This window comes from Theropithecus gelada, chromosome 2 (genome assembly GCF_003255815.1).
Source record: "Theropithecus gelada isolate Dixy chromosome 2, Tgel_1.0, whole genome shotgun sequence".
NCBI classification, from domain to species: Eukaryota; Metazoa; Chordata; class Mammalia; order Primates; family Cercopithecidae; genus Theropithecus; species Theropithecus gelada.
The window spans coordinates 92,484,986-92,508,145 of NC_037669.1; the positions used below are offsets into that span (position 1 = coordinate 92,484,986).

The window sequence follows — 23,160 nt, forward strand, 5'->3', positions numbered from 1 at the left end:
TTTTTTTTTTTTTTTTTTTTTTTGAGACGGAGTCTGGCTCTGTCGCCCAGGCTGGAGTGCAGTGGCCGGATCTCAGCTCACTGCAAGCTCCGCCTCCCGGTTTACGCCATTCTCCTGCCTCAGCCTCCGGAGTAGCTGGGACTACAGGCGCCCGCCACCTCGCCTGGCTAGTTTTTTGTATTTTTTTAGTAGAGACGGGGTTTCACCGTGTTAGCCAGGGTGGTCTCGATCTCCTGACCTCGTGATCCGCCCGTCTCGGCCTCCCAAAGTGCTGGGATTACAAGCTTGAGCCACCGCGCCCGGCCGTGTAAGCTCTTTTATAGCACAGAGCGTGTCTCAGACATCTATAAATTTCCCATAACATAAGTACTTAGTAGGTACTAGGAAGTAAGCCAACATTTTCTTCTGCAAAAATTGTACTTGTTTTTGAATGCCTGTCTTTATCTTGCAGTATGTTCATGCGGATGCTCCTACCAATAAAACACTGGCTGGGCTGGTGGTGCAGCTTCTTCAGTTCCAGGAAGATGCCTTTGGGAAGCATGTCACCAACCCGGCCTTCACCAAACTCCCTGTAAGTACATCAACTTATTATTATTTGGGCATCCTCAGTTGCTGTACTTTTAGGTATAGCATCCGGCTTTTTTCCTTTGCTGCTGCTAGCGTGTAGAATTAAAAAAACCAAAAAAAAAAAAAAAAAAAAACCCCAAGAGAACAATTTTAGTTATAGAATATTACTACTTTTTAACTGTAGGAAGCTGCTTTTTGAAGAGGCACTTGACATTTGCATTAAATATTGGAGCAGTCATTGTGAAGACCTAAAAATATTTTACTATGTTGCAGTTCCCTATCCTCTCGCTGTGAGAGTCTTCTCCATGCTTTCTCCTGATGCAGGTTTTGTGCCTAGAATACTGTTTTGTGGAATTTTTTACATTTTGTAGGTGAGATACCTTCTGAACTTGTGTGAGAATATAATTTTGGTGTCCTTGCAATTGTGTGTTTTATTTTTGTTTTTACAGACAGGGTCTTGTTCTATTGCCCAGGCTAGTTTGATCACAGCGTACTGCAGCCTTGATCTCTGGGCTCTAACCATCTTCCCACCTCAGCTTCCCAAGAGGCTGGGACTACTAGCACGTGCTAGCATGCACGTATGGGTGACTTTTAAATTTCTGTGGGGATGAGATCTTGCTGTGTTGCCCAGGCTGGTCTCAAAATTTTGGCCAGAAGGCGATCCTTCTGCATTGACCTCCAAAAGCACTTTGATTACTGACGCGAGCCACCATGCCAGCCCTTATCTGCTATCTTTATTTTATTTTATTTTTGAGACAAAGTCTCGCTCTGTCGCTCAGGCTGGAGTGCAGTGGTGCCATTTTGGCTCACTGCAACCTCTGCATCCTGGGTTTAAGCAATTCTTGTGCCTCAGACTCCTGAGTAGCTAGGATTACAGGTGCGTGCCACCACACCCAGCTAATTTTTTAATTTTTAGTAGAGACAGGGTTTCACCATGTTGGCCAGGCTGGTCTTGAACTCCCAACCTCAAGTGATCCACCCACCTTGTCCTCCCAAAGTACTGGGAGTACAGGTGTAAACCACCACATCTGGCCTTTATTTTTATTTTTATTTTATGTTATGTTATTTTATGTTATTTTTTGAGATGGAGTCTTGTTCTGTCACCCAGGCTGGAGTGCAGTGGAGTGATCTCGGCTCACTGCAACCTCTGCCTCCCGCGTTCAAGTGATTTTCCTGCCTCAACCTCCTGAGTAGGTAGGACTACAGGCATGCACCACCCACCACACCTGGCTAATTTTTGTATTTTTAGTAGAGATGAGGTTTCACTATGTTGGCCCAGCTGGTCTTGAACTCAAGTGATTTGCCTACCTCGGCTTCCCAAAGCACTGGGATTACAGGTGTGAGCCACTGTGCCCAGCCTCTGCTATCTTATACTCCTTCATTTATATTTTTGAACTCTGATTGTACAAATACTAGATTTTTAGGAATTGTCATATCTTTTCTCATAATTTTTGTCTCTGAATTCATTTCGGGTTTTGTTTCTAGCGTGGTGTTAGCTGCCTGTATGAATCTATGATCAGTAGACCTTTTTTATGGGGACTGTTCTTGATCACTAAATCGTTTAACAACTTACTGATCTTTCAAATATAATTGAGAATAAGAAATAGTAGTCTGGGCACGGTGGCTTATGCCTGTAATCCCAGCACTTTGGGAGGCCGAGGTGGGCGGATCACGAGGTCAGGAGATCGAGGCCATCCTGTCTAACATGGTGAAACCCTGTCTCTACTGAAAGTACAAAAATTAGCTGGGCATGGTGGCAGGTGCTTGTAGTCCCAGCTACTTGGGGGAGGCTGAGGCAGGAGAATGACGTGAACCCGGGAGGCGGAGCTTGCAGTGAGCCGAGATTGTGTCACTGCACTCCAGCCTGGGTGACAGAGCGAGACTCCATCTCAAAAAAAAATAAAAAATAAAAAAAAATAGGCCAGGTGCGGTGGCTCACGCCTATAATCCCAGCACTTTGGGAGGCCGAGGCGGGCGGATCACGAGTTCAGGAGATCAAGGCCATCCTGGCTGACACGGTGAAACCCCGTCTCTACTAAAAATACAAAAAATTAGCTGGGCGTAGTGGTGGGCGCCTGTAGTCCCAGCTACTCGGGAGGCTGAGGCAGAAGAATGGCGTGAACCTGGGAGGTGGAGCTTGCAGTGAGCTGAGATCGGGCCACTGTGCTCCAGCCTGGGTGAGAGAGCGAGGTTCCGTCTCAAAAAAAAAAATAGTGTTTCAGTGATCTTACCGTTTTTTTTGTTTTGTTTTGTTTTGTTTGTTTTTTTTGTTTGAGACGGAGTCTCGCTCTGTCGCCCAGGCTGGAGTGCAGTGGCCGGATCTCAGCTCACTGCAAGCTCCGCCTCCCGGGTTCACGCCATTCTCCTGCCTCAGCCTCCCGAGTAGCTGGGACTACAGGCGCCCGCCACCTCGCTCAGCTAGTTTTTTGTATTTTTTTTAGTAGAGACGGGGTTTCACCGTGTTAGCCAGGATGGTCTCGATCTCCTGACCTCGTGATCCGCCCGTCTCGGCCTCCCAAAGTGCTGGGATTACAGGCTTGAGCCACCGCGCCCGGCCGATCTTACCGTTAAATGTGTTTGCCTATGATGTTTTTATGATCCAAAAAGTTAAAGAAATTTAGTTAAATAGATTGATGTGGTTACTTTTCTCATTTTGAATTATAATTGGGAAGCTTTTATCGTTCCTTGGTTATAAAGGAATTCAGCTGTGTTCTTTTAGTACTTGTATGGTTTCATTTTTCACTTTTTTTTTTTTTTTTTTAAATTTATAAAGATAGAGACAGGGTCTTTCTGTGTTCCCTAGGCTGGTCTTTTTTTGGAGACAAAGTCTTGCTCTGTCTCCCAGGCTGGAGTGCATGGCACTATTTCAGCTCACCACAACCTCTGTCTCCCAGGTTCAAGCAATTCTTGTGCCTCAGCCTCCCAAGTAGCTGGGAATTCAGGCACCTGCCACTACGCCTGGCTAATTTTTTTGTGTTTTTAGTAGAGACGAGGTTTTACCATGTAGACCAGGCTGGTGTTGAACTCCTGATCTCAGGTGATCCACACGCCTCAGCCTCCCAAAGTGGTGGGATTATAGGTGTGAGCCACTGCGCCCGGCCCCAGGCTGGTCTTGAACTCTTGGGCTCAGGTGATCTTCCCGCCTTGGCTTTGCAAAGTCCTGGGATTACAGGTATGAATCACCACGCCCAGCCTTATTATTTATTTATTTATTTATTTATTTTTGAGACAGAGTCTCGCTCTGTCGCCCAGGCTGGAGTGCAGTGGCACGATCTCAGCTCATTGCAAGCTCCACCTACCGGGTTCATGCCATTCTCCTGCCTCAGCCTCCCGAGTAGCTGGGACTACAGGTGCCCGCCACCACGCCTGGCTAATTTTTTTTTTTTTAATTTGTAGTAGAGACAGGGTTTCACCATGTTAGCTAGGATGGCCTCAATCTCCTGACCTTGTGATCTGCCCACCTCAGCCTCCCCAAGTGCTGGGATTACAGGCGTGAGCCACCGTGCCAGTCCCCAGCCTTATTTTTACATTTAGCTCTCTGATCCATTTAGGATTTGCCCTGGTTAGTTGGTGTGGGAAATGGCAGATCCATTTTTATGTTTTTCGTTATGGTTATCTGGTTATTCCAGAAAAGTTCGTTTAAAAGGGCTCCTTTTCTCCACTGATTGGAGCTCAGCAAATGCTAAGAATTTGATTAGGTGCAGGGTCCTAAGAATACAAACAAATACTGTATATTATTTGTCCTCAGGGGACTCACAGTCTAATGAGCTGTGTGAGTGGAGACTTTGACTTACTTGGTGATGTCAGGAAATGTTTCTGTGGAAAAGGACATTTGAATAGTGTCTTGAAAGTTGAGTGTGAGTTCTTCAGCTAAGTGGGGGAGGATGGGATTTTCAGGCAGTGGTAGCAACACATAAAAGCATTACGGTCTGAGAGAATGTGATACTTAAAGGTAGTTGCACATAGTTCAGCACATTTAGACCTAAGGGTAGGTAGAGGGCAGTCAGCAGAGAGATGGGCCAGAGTCAGTCATAAAAGGACTGGTTTACTGTGCTAGAAGTATGCATTTTATCTTGAAGGTGATGGGAAACCACATCATAGGGGAAAGTAGAAGGTGGCTTAGTCAATTTTGGTATTTATGTATGTATGTGTGTGTGTGTGTATGTATGTATGTATTTATGACGGAGTCTTGCTGTGTCGCCCAGGCTGGAGTGCAGTGGCATGATATCGACTCACTGCAACCTCTGCTTCCTGGGTTCAAGCAATTCTCCTGCCTCAGCCTCCGGAGTAGCTGGGATTACAGGTGCCACCACCATGCCTGGCTAATTTTTGTATTTTTTAGTAGACACAGAGTTTCACCATCTTGGCCAGGCTGGTCTCGAACTCCTCACCTCGTGATCCGACCGCCTCTGCCTCCCAAAGTGCTGGGATTACAGGCGTGAGCCACCGTGCCTGGCCTATTTTTTTTTTTTTTTTTTTTGAGATGGAGTCTTACTCTGTCATCCAGGCTGGAGTACAGCGGTGCAATCTTGGCTCGCTGCAACCTCCACCTCCTAGGTTCAAGCAATTCTCCTGCCTCAGTCTCCCCAGTAGCTGGGACTACAGGAGCCCGCCACCACGCCTGGCTCATTTTTGTATTTTTAGTAGAGACAAGGTTTCACCAGGTTGGCCAGGCTGGTCTTGAACACCTGACCTCAGGTGATCTGCCTGTCTCGGCCTCCCAAAGTGCTGGATTACAGGTGTGATCCACCGTGCCCAGCTAGCTGCCTGATGTTTTTTGTAACAAAAGTTTAAAGATACTTAAAAGTAAAAACTTGGAAGATTAGTATGAAGAACTTTTCTTTTCCCTTCACTCAGAATCTACAGTTGTTAACATTTTACCCATTTGCTTTATCATTATCATTTTCTGTGGGATGTGTGTTACGTATTTTATGTGTGAAAAATTTGAAAGTTCCATGTTCCTTTACAGCTAAAGTATTCATTTCCTGTTCTCTTGCATTGTGAACTGGGCTAGAATTATCAAATTAGCTATTGATTGAGGTTTTCGATAGCTTAATTCACTGTAATATAGTACATATTGATTGCACTTTATTAATTGTAACATGTAATTTAGAGTAAAATTACAGATTATATTATATAAAGTATTTTACATAATATGATTGAAATTATATTGGGATTCCTAATTAGGAAAATATGCATGTTTTCAAAAATGGTGTTTTCAGAGAGCGTTATGTGTGGGCTCTTTGACTCCTGGGAACTAAACCATTATTTAGTTCCAGATTTTAGTATTAGGAAGTATTAGGGAGGAATGTTTTTAGCCATAAGCCGTAATTAAAAACAATTCCTGGTTTAGTGCCACTGGGACCAGATGTACTTGCCTTCCTCTCAAAATGGTGTTCAGCGTTTTCCCAGATGAAAGGAATTGATACAATCCATAATGGTATAAAACAAAATTCGTTGAGATAGATAATTAACAAAGCAAAGAATGTTTCAGTGAGACATATAAGTTATATACTTTAAAAAGTTTTTTCCCTGAGTAATCAGTATGGTATAAGAGTTCATGCTGGGCATTGTGGACACCTGTAATCTCAGCACTTTGGGAGGCTGAGGTGGTCAAAACTCTTGACCCCAGGAGTTTGAAACTAGCCTGGGCAATATAGGCCCCGTCTCTACAAAGAAATACAAGAAAAATTATCTGGGTGTGGTGATGTATGCACGCTTGTAGCCCCAGCTACTTGGGAGGCTGAGGTGGGAGGATCACTTGAGCCTGGGAGACGGAGGTTGCAGTGAGCTGAGACTCTGTTTTAAAAAAAAGAGTTCACTATTTTGTTGTTGTTGTTGTCGTTGTCCAGGCTGGAGTGCAATGGTGCGATCTCGGTCACTGCAACCTCTGCCTCCTGGGTTCAGACTGTTCTCCTGCCTCAGCCTCCCGAGGAGCTGAAATCACAGGCGCCCGCCACCATGCCCAGCTAATTTTTGTATTTTTAGTATAGACGGGTTTTCTCCATGTTGGCCAGGCTGGTCTTGAACTCCTTTTTTTTTTTTTTTTTTTTTGAGATGGAGTCTCGCTCTGTCGCCCAGGCTGGAGTGCAGTGGCCGGATCTCAGCTTACTGCACGCTCTGCCTCCCGGGTTTACGCCATTCTCCTGCCTCAGCCTCCCGAGTAGCTGGGACTACAGCAGATGCCCGCCACCTCGCCCGGCTAGTTTTTTATATTTTTTTAGTAGAGACGGGGTTTCACCGGGTTAGCCAGGATGGTCTCGATCTCCTAACCTCGTGATCCACCCATCTCAGCCTCCCAAAGTGCTGGGATTACAGGCTTGAGCCACCGCGCCCGGCCTTGGTCTTGAACTCCTGACCTCGTGATCCACCCTCCTCAGTCTCCTAAAGTGCTGGGATTACAGGCGTGAGCCACCATGCCCAACCGAGATCGCTATTTGGACTAATCATTTTTTTAAAAAAAATCAGAGTAGAGGCTGGGTGCGGTGGCTCAGGCCTGTATTCCCAGCACTTTGGGAGGCTGAAGTGGGCAGGTCACCTGAGGTTGGGAGTTCAGGACCAGCCTGACCAACATGGAGAAACCCTGTGTCTACCAAAAATACAAAATTAGCCGGATGTGGTGGTACCTGCCTGTAATCTCAGCTACTCAGGAGGCCAAGGCAGGAGAATCACTTGAACCTGGGAGGCAGACGTTGTGGTGAGCTGAGATTGCGCCACTGCACTCTAGCCTGGGCAACAAGAGCGAAACTCCATTTCAAAAAAAGAAAAAATCAGAGTGGAACTTTTTTTTTTTTTTTTTTTGAGACGGAGTCTCGCTCTGTTGCCCAGGTTGGAGTGCAGTGGCACGATCTCTGATCACTGCAACCCTGCCTCCCGGGTTCACGCCATTCTGCTGCCTCAGCCTCCCAAGTAGCTGGGACTATAGGCGCCTGGCACCACGCCCGGCTAATTTGTTTTTGTATTTTAGTAGAGACAGGGTGTCACTGTGTTAGCCAGGATGGTCTCGAACTCCTGACCTCATGATCCGCCCACCTTGGCCTCCTGAAGTGTTGGGATTACAGGAGTGAGCCACCATGCCCGGCTAGAGTGGAACTTTCTATAGTAACTTCCCAAATCATGCTGGATGTCAGACAACTGGCTCTTGTTCTATCAAATGCTGAGAGATTTAGAAAGAAAGAACCAAACACTTCATAAGGCTAAGGCTAAAGGTGTGTTGCATTAGCAAACACATGAATTGAAACAAAAAAAAATTGCTAAGATGTGGGTATAAAACAAAAAAGAAAAATATATTTTACCTTCACTACAAGTAAAGTTTCTAATTTTTCTACAAGCCCTCCAAGGCTTTAGTCTACATAATATAAACGTAATCGTAATAATAGAACTATTTTTCTCTTTTTGATACAGGGTCTCTCTCACCCTGTCACTCAGGCTGGAGTGCAGTGGTATGATCTCAACTCACTGCATCTTCGACCCGACTTTCCAGGCTCAGGTAGATCCTCCCACCTCACCCTCCTGAGTAGTTGGGACAATAGGCTTGCACCACTACACCCTGCTAATTGTTGTGGTTTTTTTTGTAGAGACAGGGTTTTGCCCTGTTGCCCAGACTGTTCTCGAACTTCTGGGCTCAGGCTGTCTTCCCGCCTTGGCCCCCCAAAGTCCTGGGTTTACAGACATGAGCCACAGTGCCTGACCTAGAGCTATTTTTTTTAATTCTGCATTTTAAAATAGATTATAAGCATCTGTGTTTTAAAAAACAAGAAAGCTACTCGGGAGGCTGAGGCAGGAGAATGGCGTAAAACCCGGGAGGCGGAGCTTGCAGTGAGCTGAGATCCGGCCACTGCACTCCAGCCTGGGCGACAGAGCGAGACTCCGTCTCAAAAAAAAAAAAAACAAGAAAGCTCTGAGAGTAAGAAATGTAGAAGGTTAAGTGAGAGTCTCAAGTAACTGGATTTTAGTTGTGTTTGGGAGATGTCCAAGATTTTGTTTTCTTTTTTACGTGACACAGCCCCAGGAGATCCTGAGCATGTGTACCTTATTCCCAAAATTGTAAACCTGTCATTGCACTTAAAAAATTAATCATTGACCCAGCGAGGTGGCTCACCATGCCTGTAATCCCAGCACTTTGGGAGGCCAAGGCGGGCAGATCACGAGGTCAAGAGATTGAGACCATCCTGGCTAACACGGTGAAACCCCATCTGTACTAAAAATGCAAAAAAATTAGCCAGGTGTGGTGGCGGGCGCCTGTAGTCCCAGCTACTAGGGAGGCTGAGGCAGGAGAATGGCGTGAACCCGGGAGGCGGAGCTTGCAGTGAGCCGAGATCGCATCACTGTGCTCCAGCCTGGGCAACAGAGCGAGACTCCGTGTCAAAAAAAAAAAAATTACTTAGACTGGGGGGAGTGGCTCACGGCTGTAATCCCAGCACTTTGGGAGGCTGAGGTAGGTGGATCACCTGAGGTCAGGAGTTAGAGACAAGCCTGGTTAACGTGGTGAAACCCTGTCTCTACTAAAAATACGAAAATTACCCGGGCGTGGTGGTAGGCGCCTGTAATCCCAGCTACTCGGAAGGCTGAGACAGGAGAATTGCTTGACCCCAGGAGGCGAAGGTTGCAGCGAGCCAAGATCACGCCGCTGTACTCCAGCCTGGACGACAGCAAGATTCCATCTCACAAAGAAAAAAAAAAATTTAATTTGCAACTGGAGGAAAAATGTAGAGTATTATATTCCTGAACTGATTTCACTCTGCCATTGTATGAATTTCAGAATGGAGAGACTATCTTTGGGAACATGGGACTAGGAAGGAGACCATAAGTGTTGTATGTATATTTGAAGTGAGCATTTGAGTTTGTAGCTTAGAATTCTGTCTGATGAAAGTAGAATATAAGCACCTGTTTAAGCAAAATAGTATGGGAAATGTACTTGTGGAATAATGGTTTCGTTTTGTTTTTTTTTTTAACGACTTCCTATTGCAAAATATATGGAAAGTAAAATACATTTTGACTTAAATAATTATAAAGAGAACATCCATTTAACCACAGTCCAGGTCAGAAATTGCTAACATTGCTAACAACCCTAATAAGCGTATGTATTCCTTCCCTAACCTTAAACTCCCCTTTTTCCCCACAGATAATCTTTTCCTTGCTTCTTTTTTTTTTCCTGAGATGGCATTTCGCTCTTGTTGCTCAGGTTGGAGTGCAATGGTGCGATCTTGGCTCACTGCAACCTCTGCCTCCTGGGTTCAAGCGATTGTCCTGCCTCAGCCTCCCGACTAGCTGGGATTACAGGCATACGCCACCACGCCCAGCTAATTTTGCATTTTTAGTAGAGAAGGAGTTTCTCCGTGTTTTTCCGGCTGGTCTTGAACTCCCGACCTCAGGTGATCCACCTGTCTCAGCCTCCCAAAGTGCTGGGATTACAGGCGTGAGCCACCGTATCCGGCCTCCTTGCTTTTCTTTATGGGTATCACTGTGTTAGCATGCATCCCTGAATAATATAGTATAGTTTTGCTTGTTTTTGAATTTTGTACTAATGAACTCATAGATATTCTTGTAACTTGGGGGCCATGTAGGAAATAATTTGCAAACATGGAGAAAACAATAGTCTAACTGAACTGCTTAGCCATATACGTGTGGATAAAACAAATTGCTGTAGAAGAGTTAAGTCTCTGAAAAATCTAGTTAGCTAGCTTCTGGCCTTTATAATTCATGTGCAAGGGCAGTGAGCCTACATGATCTAGCATGACCAGTTAGATAGAGCTCAGTAGGCTGCAAAATATGGGCTGCTATGTTGGAGACATGGACTAGTATTCCAGGCAGAGGGCATGCTGGACCAGGTGGTGGGCAAGGCTCTGGAGAGCTGTATGATCAACTTCAATGCAGGCTTGTACTCCGTATCATATGGATTCACAGGTAGATACCTGAGTTCACTGGCATTGTACTTATTTATTTGATTGATGTTTCATTTATTTATTTTTTCCCGTATTTTTACTTTTTTTCATCTTTCTCTCTCTCCCTATAATGTGTCCTCCAGCTTTGCTGAAGTGTATGGCTAATGTACTGTAAACAGTATATATTTAGCTGGGCACACTGGCTCATGTCTGTAATCCGGTGTACTTGGGAGACTGAAGCAGGAGGGTCACATGAGGCAAGGAGTTTGAGACCAGCTTGAGCAACATAGTGAGACCCTATTTATCAGAAAAACTAAAAATTAGTCGTGCATGGTGCTGTGTGCCTGTAGTCCCAAGTACTTGGGAGCTGACCCAGGACGATCACTTGATCCCAGGAGTTAGAGGCTGCCATGAGTTATAGTAGTACTGCTGCACTCTAGCCTGAGTGACAGAGCCAAATCCCATCAGTTTCTCTTTCTCTCTCTCTTTTTTTTTTTCTAAAGAAAAAAGCTGGGTGCAGTGGTTCATGCTTATAATCTTAGCATTTTGGGTGGCTGAGGCTAGAGGAGTCCTTGAGCCTGGGAGTTTGAGACCAGCCTGGACAACATGGTGAGACACCCTGCCTACAAAAAATTTTAAAAAATTAGCTTAAGGCCGGGCGCGGTGGCTCAAGCCTGTAATCCCAGCACTTTGGGAGGCCGAGACGGGCGGATCACGAGGTCAGGAGATCGAGACCATCCTGGCTAACCCGATGAAACCCCGTCTCTACTAAAAAAAATACAAAAAACTAGCCTGGCGAGGTGGCAGGCGCCTGTAGTCCCAGCTACTCGGGAGGCTGAGACAGGAGAATGGCGTGAACCCGGGAGGCGGAGCTTGCAGTGAGCTGAGATCCGGCCACTGCACTCCAGCCTGGGTGACAGAGCGAGACTCCGTCTCAAAAAAAAAACAAAACAACAAAAAAAAAAATTAGCTTGGTGTGGTGGTGCATGCCTGTCGTTGCAGCTACTTGGGAGGCTGAGGTGGGAGAATCCCTTCAGCCCAGGATGTTAAGGCTGCGGTGAACTATAATCATGCCATTGCACTCCAGCCTAGGCGACAGTGAGACCCTGTTTCAGAAGAAAAACCTAACTGAAGTGTTTTGTGTTGTGAAAACATAGTGTAAACATAAAACAGAATACTGTATACATATATATTTATTTTCTTAAAAATCTCAGCTGGGCACTGTGGTTCGTGCCTATCTGTAATTCCAACACTTTGGGAGGCCTAGGTGAGTGGGTCCTCTGAGCTCAAGAGTTTGAGACTAGCCTGAGCAACAATCTTGTGAAATTGAGCTTTTCTTAATATAGCTACAAAAATGGTGAAGTATAATACTGACTTATTTTAAAGCAGTTGTCAGAACTTACTGAAAAAATTATTTTGTTTTTATAATTTTTTTTTTTTTAAGAGCTGGAGTCTTGCTCTGTTGCCCAGGCTGGTCCCAAACTCCTGGGCTCAAGTGATCCTCTCGCCTTCTCCTCTGAAAGTGTTGACCCAGAAGGGCCGGGCTCATTCCTGTAATCCTAACGGTTTGGGAGACTGAGGCAGGAGGATCGCTTGAGCCCAGGAACTTGAGACTAGCCTGGGCAACAAAGTGAGACCCTGTCTCCAAAAAAGATTAAAAAATAAAAAAAAGGAAAAGAAAGGATTATTACTTTTGAAGAAGGAGATGCTTTGAGGGGACGGATACACCCATTTTAAGGGGACTATCGTTGAACATTTTCTCTTTTTTTTTTTTGAGATGGAGTCTTGCCCTGTCGCCCAGGCTAAAGTGTAGTGGCGTGATCTTGGCTCACTGCAACCTCTGCCTCCTGGGTTCAAGGAATTCTCCTGCCTCAGCCTCCCGAGTAGCTGGGACTACCTGGCTAATTTTTTGTATTTTTAGTAGAGATGGAGTTTCACCGTGTTAGCCAGGATGGTCTCAATCTCCTGACCCTGTGATCTGCCCGCCTTGGCCCCCCAAAGTGCTGGAATTACAGGCATGAGCCACTGCACCCGGCCACCCCTGGCTAATTTTTATATTTTTAGTAGCGACAGGATTTCACCATGTTGGCCAGGCTGATACCAAACTCCTGACCGCAGGTGATCCGCCCGTCTCAGCCTCCCAAAGTGCTGGGAGCCACTGTGCCTAGCCTCATTCAACGTTTTCTAAATTTGTTTTCAATTGTTATGTGATTTGGTGGAATACCTGTAAATACACTGAGCAAAAAATGTTGTCATAGCCAAATGTGGTGGTGTGACTGAACTGGGTAATATATTTTGGGGTGTTCTAGATGAGTCACAGTTCATAAGCTATCTCTTTCTGACACCTTGGAATTTCTCCCCAGTATGACTGACCTCATGGCAGGAATTCTCACAAACTGGATCAGTCTGGTGTAATGGAAAGGGTGGGAGTTGGAGGACTGTCTCTTTAACAGTCTGTTTTCATTTGATTGAATAAATCATTTGGAACATGAAGTTAATAAGAAGGGGCTTGGCCGGGCGCGGTGGCTCAAGCCTGTAATCCCAGCACTTTGGGAGGCTGAGACGGGCGGATCACGAGGTCAGGAGATCGAGACCATCCTGGGTAACACGGTGAAACCCCATCTCTACTAAAAAAAACTAGCCGGGCGACGTGGCGGGCGCCTATAGTCCCAGCTACTCGGGAGGCTGAGGCAGGAGAATGGCGTAAACCCGGGAGGCGGAGCTTTCAGTGAGCTGAGATCCGGCCACTGCACTCCAGCCTGGGTGGCAGAGGCAGACTCTGTCTCAAAAAAAAAAAAAAAAAAAAAAAAAAGAAGGGGCTTACAGTTGGAGTTGGACTTTATCACTGGTTTTATAATTATTTCCTGGGGAGTACCTGTAGCATCTGAGAAGAGGGAAGTGAGGAGTAAATGCAGAGGGCTAAGAAGAATCTGTTGTCTTCAAGTTTCACTTTGAACAATTTTCCCTAATAGACCTCTTTGAGTTTCTAAAATGTTCTGTGGCAAAGAAACAAGAGAAAACAAGCTGAGTGCGGTAGCTCATGCCTATAATCCCAGCACTTTGGGAGGCTGGGGCTGGTGGATCACCTGAAATCAGGAGTTCTAGACCAGGCTGGCCAACCTTGTGAGATCCTGTCTCTACTAAAAATACAAAAAAATCCCAGCTGCTCAGGATGCTGAAGCGGGAGAATCGCTTGAACCCTGGAGGCAGAGGTTGCAGTGAGCCAGGATTGTGCTGCACTCCAGCCTGAGCAGCAGAGTGAGACTCTGTCTCGAGAAAAAAAAAAAAAGAAATAGGAGAAAACTATCGAATTTGGCAAATGTTGTGATCTCTCTTACTGAACATTTTATGATCTGTATGTGAGAATGGTATTATTTTGCCAAAATCATGCTGATTCTAGGACTTTGTGGAATGGATGAAGGAGAATGCAGAGATTAGCATATAGGTCTTGGAAGGAAGAATAAAAGGATGGATTTACGTGAAAGAAATCACCAGTCATAGTCACTTGAGTTGTCATCATCCATCAAGTCCAATCTAGCAGGGAGGGAATAGCTTGAGAGACTTGAGACTGAGGCACAGATCTCTATAGAACATGGGCTTTATCCTGGCAAATATAGTGATCAAATTTAGGAGAGTGGCTTTGATATAATACTGTTATTTACCATATAATCTATCTACACATTTCGCCAGTTATCTCAAAGATGTCCTTTATAAGATCCACACCAACACCACATATTTTATTTAGGTATGTATTTTTAGTCTTATTTAATTTGAGATTATTCAGCCTGTTTTTTTCTTTCCCTTTTTTTTTCTGAGATACTGCCTCACTCTGTCACCCAGGCTGAAGTACAGTGGTGTGGTCATAGCTCACTGCAGCCCTTACCTCCAGGGCTCAACTGATCCACCTGCCTCAGCCTCCTGAGTGGCTGGGACCACAGACACATTCCACCATGCCTGGCTTGGCTTTTCTATTCTTTTCTTTTCTAAGACAGAGTCTTGCTCTGTCACCCAGTCTGGAGTGCAGTAACACAATTTCAGCTCACTGCAGCCTCCCCTTCCCAGGTTCTTCTGTCTTAGCCTCCTGAGTAGCTGGGATTACAGGCGTGCACCACTACACCCAGCTAATTTTTGTATTTTTAGTAGAGATGGGGCTTTACCATGTTGGCTAGGCTGGTCTCGAGCTACTGACCTCAAGTGATCTGCCTGCCTTGGCCTCCCAAAGTGCTGCGATTACAGGTGTGAGCCACAACGCCTGTCCAAATTTTTTAATTTTTAATTTGATAGAGACAGGGTCTCACTGTGTTACCCAGGCTGGTTTTGAACTCTTGAACTGAAGAAGTCCTTCTGCCTTGGCCTTCCAAAGTACTGGGATTGCTGCTTTGAGCCACCATGCCCAGCTGACTGACATTTGTTTGTCATGACTTACATTTTTTTGGTGGTTGTTTTTTGAGACAGAGTATTGCTCTGTTACTCAGGCTGGAGTGTAGTAGCACGATCTTGGCTCACTGCAATCTCCACTTCCTGGGTTCAAATGATTCTCCTGCCTCAGCCTCCCCAGTAGCTGGGATTACAGACATGTGCCACGACGCCCAGCTAATGTTTGTATTTTTAGTAGAAACTGGATTTCACCATGTTGGCCAGGCTGGTCTCCAACTCCTGACCTCAGGTAACTGCCAGCCTTGGCCTCTCAAAGTGCTGAGATTACAGGTGTGAACCACTCTCTCTGGCCCATGACTTAACATTTTTGAAGCATGCAGACAAATACTACATTTAAAAAAAAGGTTTGTTTTTTTTTTTTCTTTTGAGACAGTCTGTGTCGCCCAGGCTGGAGTGCAGTGGTAGGATCTTGGCTCACTGCAATCTCTGCCTTCCGAGGTCATGTGATTCTCATGCCTCAGCCTCTAAAGTAGCTGATTAACAGGTATGCACCACCATGTCTAGCTGATACTTTGTGCTTTTGGTAGAGATGGGGTTTCACCATGTTAGCTATGCTGGTCTCGAACTCCTGGCCTCAAGTGATCCGCCCGTCTTGGCCTCCCAAAGTGCTGGGATTTCAGGCATGAGCCACTATGCCCAGCCTCAAATTTTTGTGTGCTATTGCTTATAGTCGTAATTTGTTTATTCTCATTGTTGTGTACGGGCTGATAAATTTTTTCTTTTTTCTTTCTTTTTTTTTTTTTTTGAGACGGAGTCTCGCTTTTGTTGCCCAGGCTGGAGTGCAATGGTGTGATCTTAGCGCACTGCAACCTCCACCTTCCGAGTTCAGGCGATTCTCCCGCGTCAGCCTCCCAAGTAGCTGGGATTACAAGCACCCGCCAGCACACCCGGCTGATTTTTTTGTATTTTTAGTAGAGAGGAGGTTTCACCATGTTGGCCAGACTGGTCTTGAACTCCTGATCTTAGGTGGTCCGCCTGTCATGGCCTCCCAAAGTTCTGGGATTACAGGCGTGAGCCACCACGCCCAGCTAAATTTTTTCTTAAAGGGACAGAGTGTGCCGCATGCTGTGGCTCACTCCCATAATCCCAGCATTTTGGGAGGCCGAGGTGGGTGGATCACTTGAGTCCAGGAGTTCAAGACCAGCCTGGATAACGTGGCAAAAGCTGGTCTCTACAAAAAATACCAAAATTAGCTGGTCATTTGGGAGGGCCCTCCCTGTAGTCCCAGCTATCTGGGAGGCTGAGGTGGGAGGATTGCTTGAGCTAGGTGGCGAAGGTTGTAGTGAGCTGAGATTGCACCACTGCACTCCAGCCTGTGCGACAGAGTGGCACCCTATTTCTCCTTTTTTTTTTGAGTCAGAGTTTCGCTCTTGTTGCCCAGGCTGGAGTGTAATGGTGCGATCTTGGCTCACTGCAACCTCCACCTCCTGGGTTCAAGCGATTCTCCTGCCTCAGCCTCCTGAGTAGCTGGGATTACAGGCATGCGCTACCACACCTGGCTAATTTTGTATTTATAGTAGAGAGGGGGTTTCACCATGTTAGCCAGGCTGGTCTCAAACTCCTGACCTCGAGTGATCCATCCGCCTCGGCCTTGCAAAGTGTAGGATTACAGGCGTGAGCCACCGTGCCCAGCCAACACCCTGTTTCTAAATAAATAAATGAATTAATTTAAAAAAGGGACAGATAGTAAATATTTTAGATAGTAAATGTTTTAGGCCTATAGGCTGTGTGGACTCTGTCACAGCTGCTCAATGTAGTATGAAAGCAGCTATATACAATACATACATGAGTATATATACATAATGAGTATGGGTGTGTACTGGTAAAACTTTAATTTTTATTTTTTGAGATGGTACCCTGTTGTGTTACCAGGTTGGAGTGGTGTCCCAAATGAACACAGCTCACTGCAACCTCGACCTCTAGGGCTTAAGCAATCTTCTTGTCTTAACCTAGGCATATACTACCACGTGTGGCTATTTTATTTTGGAAGGCTGAAGTGGGAAGATTGCTTGAGCCCAGGAGTTCAAGACCAGCCTGGGTTAGATAGTGAGACCACATCTCTACAGAATATTAAAATATTAGTGTTAGCATGGTGGCAAACTCCTGTGGTTGGAGCTACTTAGGAGTCTGAGGTGGGAGGATCACTTGAGCCCAGGAGTTGGAGGCTGCAGTGAGTAGTGATCATTCCGTTGCAGTCCAGCCTGGGTGACACAGTGAGACCCTTGTTATTTTTCGATAGCTGTTTCATGATTTGCTAACAGTTGCTGTATAGTATTCTGTTGTGGGAATATACGACAATTTTTAAAATTCATTCTGTCATTGATAGGCTTTTGGGGTAATTTGCAGCTTAGAGCTATTATAAATAGTGCTGCTGTGAATATTTTTCTATATTTCTTTTGCTCAACATAGATGTTTCTTTTTTTTTTTTTTTTTTTGAGATGGAGTCTTGCTCTGTCGCCAAGGTTGGAGTGCAGTGGCCGGATCTCGGCTCACTGCAAGCTCTGCCTCCCGGGTTCCCGCCATTCTCCTGCCTCAGCCTCCCGAGTAGCTGGGACTACAGGCGCCAGCCACCTCGCCCGGCTAGTTTTTTTTTGTATTTTTTAGTAGAGACGGGGTTTCACCGTGTTAGCCAGGATGGTCTTGATCTCCTGACCTCGTGATCTGCCCGTCTCGGCCTCCCAAAGTGCTGGGATTACAGGCTTGAGCCACCGCGCCCGGCCAGATGTTTCTTTTGGTTATGTTCTTGAGAGTTTACTTGCTATGTTATAGGTTGGTCAGCTTTAGCAGATGTTGCTAAACAGTTTTCCACAGCGGTTCTACTGATTTATATTCCCACAAACAGTGTATGAGCATTCTGATTTTCTTTTCTTTTTTTTTTTTTTTGAGATGGAGTCTCGCTGTGTCGCCCAGAGTGGAGTGCAGTGGTAGGATCTCGGCTTACTGCAAACTCCGCCTCCAGGGTTCATGCCATTCTCCTGCCTTAGCCTCCCAAGTAGCTGGGACTATAGGTACATGGTGCCACGCCCGGCTAAGTTTTTGTATTTTTAGTAGAGATGGGGGTTCACCAGTTTCATGTGTTAGCCAGGATGGTCTTGATCTCCTGACCTTGTGATCCGCCTGCCTCAGCCTCCCACAGTGCAGAGATTACAGGCATGAGCCACCACGCCCAGCTGAGCATTCTAATTTTCTACTTTCTCACCAACCCTTGGAATCTTTTTGTTTTTTTTTTTGTTTGTTTTTTGTTTTTGTTTTTTTTGTTTTTTTTTTTTGAGACGGAGTCTCGCTCTGTCGCCCAGGCTGGAGTGCAGTGGCCGGATCTCAGCTCACTGCAAGCTCCGCCTCCTGGGTTTACACCATTCTCCTGTCTCAGCCTCCCGAGTAGCGCTGGGACTGCAGGCGCCTGCCACCTCGCCCGGCTAGTTTTTTGTATTTTTCAGTAGAGACAGGGTTTCACTGTGTTAGCCAGGATGGTCTCGATCTCCTGACCTCGTGATCTGCCCGCCTCGGCCTCCCAAATGTGGTTATAATGCATTATTTTCTAGTTGCTAATAATTAATGTGAGCAACTTTTATTTATTGACCACTTGTCTATCCTTTCTTGAGAAGTACCTGTTTGCCTGTTTAAAAATTTGCACATTGGTCTTTCTCTCTTTTTCTTTTTTTCTTTTTTGAAACGGGGTCTGGCCTAATGACCCAGGCTGGAGTACATTGGCTTGATCATAGCTAACTGCGGCCTCAGACTCCTAGGCTCAGAGGATCTTCCCACCTTAGCCTCTCGAGTAGCTGGGACTACCAGTGTGCACCACCACACCTGGATAATTTTTTCTGTGTTTTTGTGGAGACAGTCTCACCTTGTTTCCTAGGCTGATCTCAAACTCCTGGGCTCAAGCGATTCTCCCAGTTCAGTGTTCCAAAGTGCTGGGATTACAGGCGTGAGCCACCATACCTGGCTGAATTTTTCTTAGGTATTCTGGATATGGTTCATTAGTCAGAAATATTTATTACAGGTCTCTTCTCCCGCTTAATAGTTTACGTTTTTACTCTCATAATGATGTCCTTTGATGACCAGAGGTTTGTAATTGTAATATACAGCAGGAAACGGTAAACTTTTTCTGTAAAATGCCGGATATTTTGGGCTTTTTGGGTCATGTGGTTTGTGATGCAAGTACTCACTTTTGCTGCTATTGTGTGAAAGTAGCCACAAAAAAATACATGAATGAGTGTGAATTTGCTTTCGTTAAACTTTATCTGCGAAAACAAGAGTGGACTGCATTTGATCAGTGGACCATCATTTTCCGTTTCCTGGTACAGAACAATTTAGGAAAATTTTTCTGTATTGTTAATACTTTTTCTGTTCTTATAGAAATCTTTGCCTTTTTTTTTGAGACGGAGTTTCGCTCTTGTTGCCCAGGCTGGAGTGCAATGGCACGATCTCAGCTCGTTGCAACCTTCGCCTCCCGGATTCAAGCGATTCTCCTGCCTCAGCCTCTTGTAGCTGGAATTACAGGCATGCACCACCACGCCTGGCTGATTTTGTATTTTTAATAGAGACGGGGTTTCTCCATGTTGGTCAGGCTGATCTCGAACTCCTGACCTCAAGTGATCTGCCTGCCTTGGCCTCTCAAAGTGGTAGGATTACAGGCATGAGCCACCGCGCCCGGCCAGAAATCTTTGCCTTTTGTAAAGTCATGTATATATTCTATTGTATTTTCTTCCAGAAGCTTTATTTTTTATTTATTTATTATAATTTTTTTGAGATGGAGTCTTGCCCAGTCGCCCAGGCTGGAAAATGGCACGATCTCAGCTCACTGCAACCTATGCCTCCTGGGTTCAAATGATTCTGCTGCCTCAGCCTCCCGAGTCACTGGGTTTTCAGACGCCTGCCACCACGCCCAGCTTTTTTTTTTTTTTTTTTTTTTTTAAGATGGATTCTGGCTCTGTCACCCAGGCTGGAGTGCAGTGGCACCATCTCGGCTCATCGCAACCTCTGCCTCCTGGGTTCAAGCGAGTCCCTTGCCTCAGCCTTCAGAGTAGCTGGGATTACAGGTGCCTGCCACCACGCCTGGCTAATTTCTGTATTTTTAGTAGAGACAGTTCACCATGTTGGTCAGGCTGGTCTCAAACTCCTGACCTTGCGATCCATTTGCCTCAGCCTCCCAGAGTGCTGGGATTACAGGCATGAGCCACTGCTCCTGGCCTATTTTTTTTTTTGAGACAGAGTCTCGCTCTGTTGCCCAGGCTGGAGTGCAGTGGTGCGATCTCAGCTCACTGGAAGCTCCGCCTCCCGGGTTCACGCCATTCGCCTGCCTCAGCCTCCTGAGTAGCTAGGACTATAGGCGCCTGCCACCACGCCCGGCTAAGTTTTTGTATTTTTAGTAGAGATGGGGTTTCACCATGTTAGCCAGGATGGTCTTGATCTCCTGACCTCATGATCCACCCGCCTTGGCCTCCCGAAGTGCTGGGATTACAGGTGTGAGCCACCGCACCTCACCGATTTTTTGTATTTTTAGTAGAGACGGAGTTTAACCACATTGGCTAGGGTGGTCTGAAACTCCTGATCCCGTCATCTGCCCGCATTGACCTCCCAAAGTGCTCGGATTGCAGGCATGAGGCACCGCGCCTGGCCTATCTTACATTTTAATGTAATTAAAATTTACATGATAATTTTTTTAAAAAAGTGCAATTTTTAAAAAAAAAATTCACTTTTTATTTAATTAATTTAGTTTTTGAGGCAGACTCTCACTCAGACTGGAGTGCAGTGGTGCGATCTTGGCTGACTGCAACCTCCACCATCTGGGTTCAACGAGTTCTCCTGCCTCAGCCTCCTGAGTAGCTGGGATTACAGACATGTATAACCGTGCCCAGCTAATTTTTATTTATTTATTTATTTTTGAGACAGAGTCTTGCTCCGTCATCCAGGCTGGAGTGCAGTGGCACAGTCTCGGCTCACTACAGCCTCTGCCTCCTGGGTTCAAGCTATTCTCCTGTCTCAGCTTACCAAGTAGCTGGGATTATAAGTGCCTGCCACCGTGCCTGGCTAATTTTTCTATTTTTATTTTTTTATTTTTATTTTTATTTTTATTTTTTGAGACGGAGTCTCGCTCTGCCGCCCAGGCTGGAGTGCAGTGGCCGGATCTCAGCTCATTGCAAGCTCCGCCTCCCGGGTTCACGCCATTCTCCTGCCTCAGCCTCCCGAGTAGCTGGGACTACAGGCGCCCGCCACCTCGCCCGGCTAGTTTTTTTTTTTGTATTTTTTAGTAGAGACAGGGTTTCACCGTGTTAGCCAGGATGGTCTCAATCTCCTGACCTCGTGATCCGCCCGTCTCGGCCTCCCAAAGTGCTGGGATTACAGGCTTGAGCGACCGCGCCCGGCCATTTTTCTATTTTTAATAGAGATGGGGTTTCACCATGTTGGCTAGGCTAGGCTGGTCTTCAACTCTTGACCTGCAATGGTCTGCTTGTCTTGGCCTCCCAAAGTTCTGGCATTATAGGCATGGGGCACTGTGCCTAGCCTAGGGTTGTATTTTTTACCTTGCGTGATTACCACTTTGACGTTTAGTTGTTTCTTTTTTTTCCTCCCTTTGAGATGCTTTCTTTCTAGGAATTCAGCTGCTCATTTAAAATAATGTCTGTTACATTTACCCAATATTTCTACATGTTAGTGGTAGTGTGTAATAGTTGTTTAGTCTACAATATTGCTGGAACCAGCAACACTTTTTTCACTTGTAAAATGGGTGTAAAAGAGCAAAGTTCAGGCCAGGGGCCATGGCTCATGCCTGTAATCTTAACACTTCGGGAGGCCGAGGCGGGTGAATCACGACGTCAAGAGATCGAGACCATCCTGACCAACATGGTGAAACCCCGTCTCTGCTAAAAATACAAAAATTAGCTGGGTGTGGTGGCGCGCGCCTGCAGTCCCAGCTGCTCAGGAGGCTGAGGCAGGAGAATTGCTTGAACCTGGGAGGCGGAGGTTGCAGCGAGCTGAGATTGCACCAGTGCACTCCAGTCTGGCGACAGAGCAAGACTCCGTGTCATAAAAAAAAAGGTAAAGTTCGTGTGAGTGTTGTGACAAGTAAATGAGGAAATAAGTCAAAAGTGCTTCATGGTAAATTCTCAGTGATTGGTATCAGTGCTAGTACTTTTTGTTGTCTCCAAGACTGTTACAGTAGCAATGACCTATCATTAGAGGTGCTGATAATAATACAATTTCCAAATAAGTTTAATAGATAAGTAAATGTATGGAATTTTTGATGTATGTCATTTTACTTTGTGAGGTATAAGAATTCTGGAATTTAAATGATGTGTTTTTTTTTCTCTCGACCGTTTTCAAGGTGTGAGGATGACTTTGTGATTTCCTGTGAACCCTCTTGGTTTTTTGGACACATTCTCTGCTTATTTACTACTTCACATCCCTTTTCTGGCACATTTATTGACTGGTGACCTAAACGTAGTGTTATAAATGTGTACACTCCTTTCATAGAAACACACGTTTCTTTTTACCAGTTGTTAGCACTACTTTGTCTTTTTTTTTTTTAATTTTTTTTTTGAGATGGAGTTTTGCTCTTGTTGCCCAGACTGGAGTGCAGTGGTGCAATCTTGGCTCACTGCAACCTCCACCTCCCGGGTTCAAGCGATTGTCCTGCCTCAGTCTCCCGAGTAGCTGGGATTACAGGCGCGCATCACCATGCCTGGTTGGTTAATTTTTTGTATTTTTATAAGAGATGGGGTTTCACTATGGCCAGGCTGGTCTTGAACTCCTGACCTCAGGTGGTCTGCCCCCCCCGCCGCCCCCCCAGCCTCCCAGAGTGCTCAGTTTACAGGTGTGAGCCATCGCACCCGGCCTACTTTGTCTTTTATGAATAAATAAAGAAATAAGGGTTAATGGCACAAATTATTGTAGTAGATTTATCTTTTCTTTTTATTTTTTATTTTGGAGATGGAGTCTTGCTCTATTGCCCAGGCTGGAGTGCAGTGGCGTGTTCTTGGCTCACTGCAGCCTCCACCTCCTGGGTTCAAGTGATTCTCTCGCCTCAGCCTCCCGAGTACCTGGGACTACAGGTGTGTGCCACCACGTCCAACTAATTTTTGTATTTTTAGTAGAGATGGGGTTTTACCGTGTTGGCCAGGATGGTCTCAAACTCACCTCATGACCCGCCCGCCTCCGACTCCCAAAGTGTTGGGATTACAGGCGTGAGCCACTGTGCCTGGCCTAGATTTATGTTTTCTAAGTTTCTTTTTTTTTTTTTTTTTTTTTTTTTTTTTTTTTTTTTTTT

The 23,160-nt window shown here is 45.6% G+C and overlaps 1 protein-coding gene across 3 annotated transcripts in view; it reads left to right on the forward strand.

Moving 5' to 3' along the window:
* SMARCC1 (SWI/SNF related, matrix associated, actin dependent regulator of chromatin subfamily c member 1) overlaps nt 1-23,160 on the forward strand; it is a 202,416-nt gene that overhangs the window by 12,633 nt on the left and 166,623 nt on the right. For all 3 annotated transcript variants that reach the window (XM_025374994.1, XM_025374993.1, XM_025374992.1), the window contains exon 2: nt 452-571. Coding sequence is in view for 2 of the 3 variants with exons in the window: in XM_025374993.1 (XP_025230778.1) it covers nt 452-571 (120 nt within the window). In the remaining variant the exon portion in view is untranslated. The remainder of the gene's footprint in view (nt 1-451; nt 572-23,160) is intronic.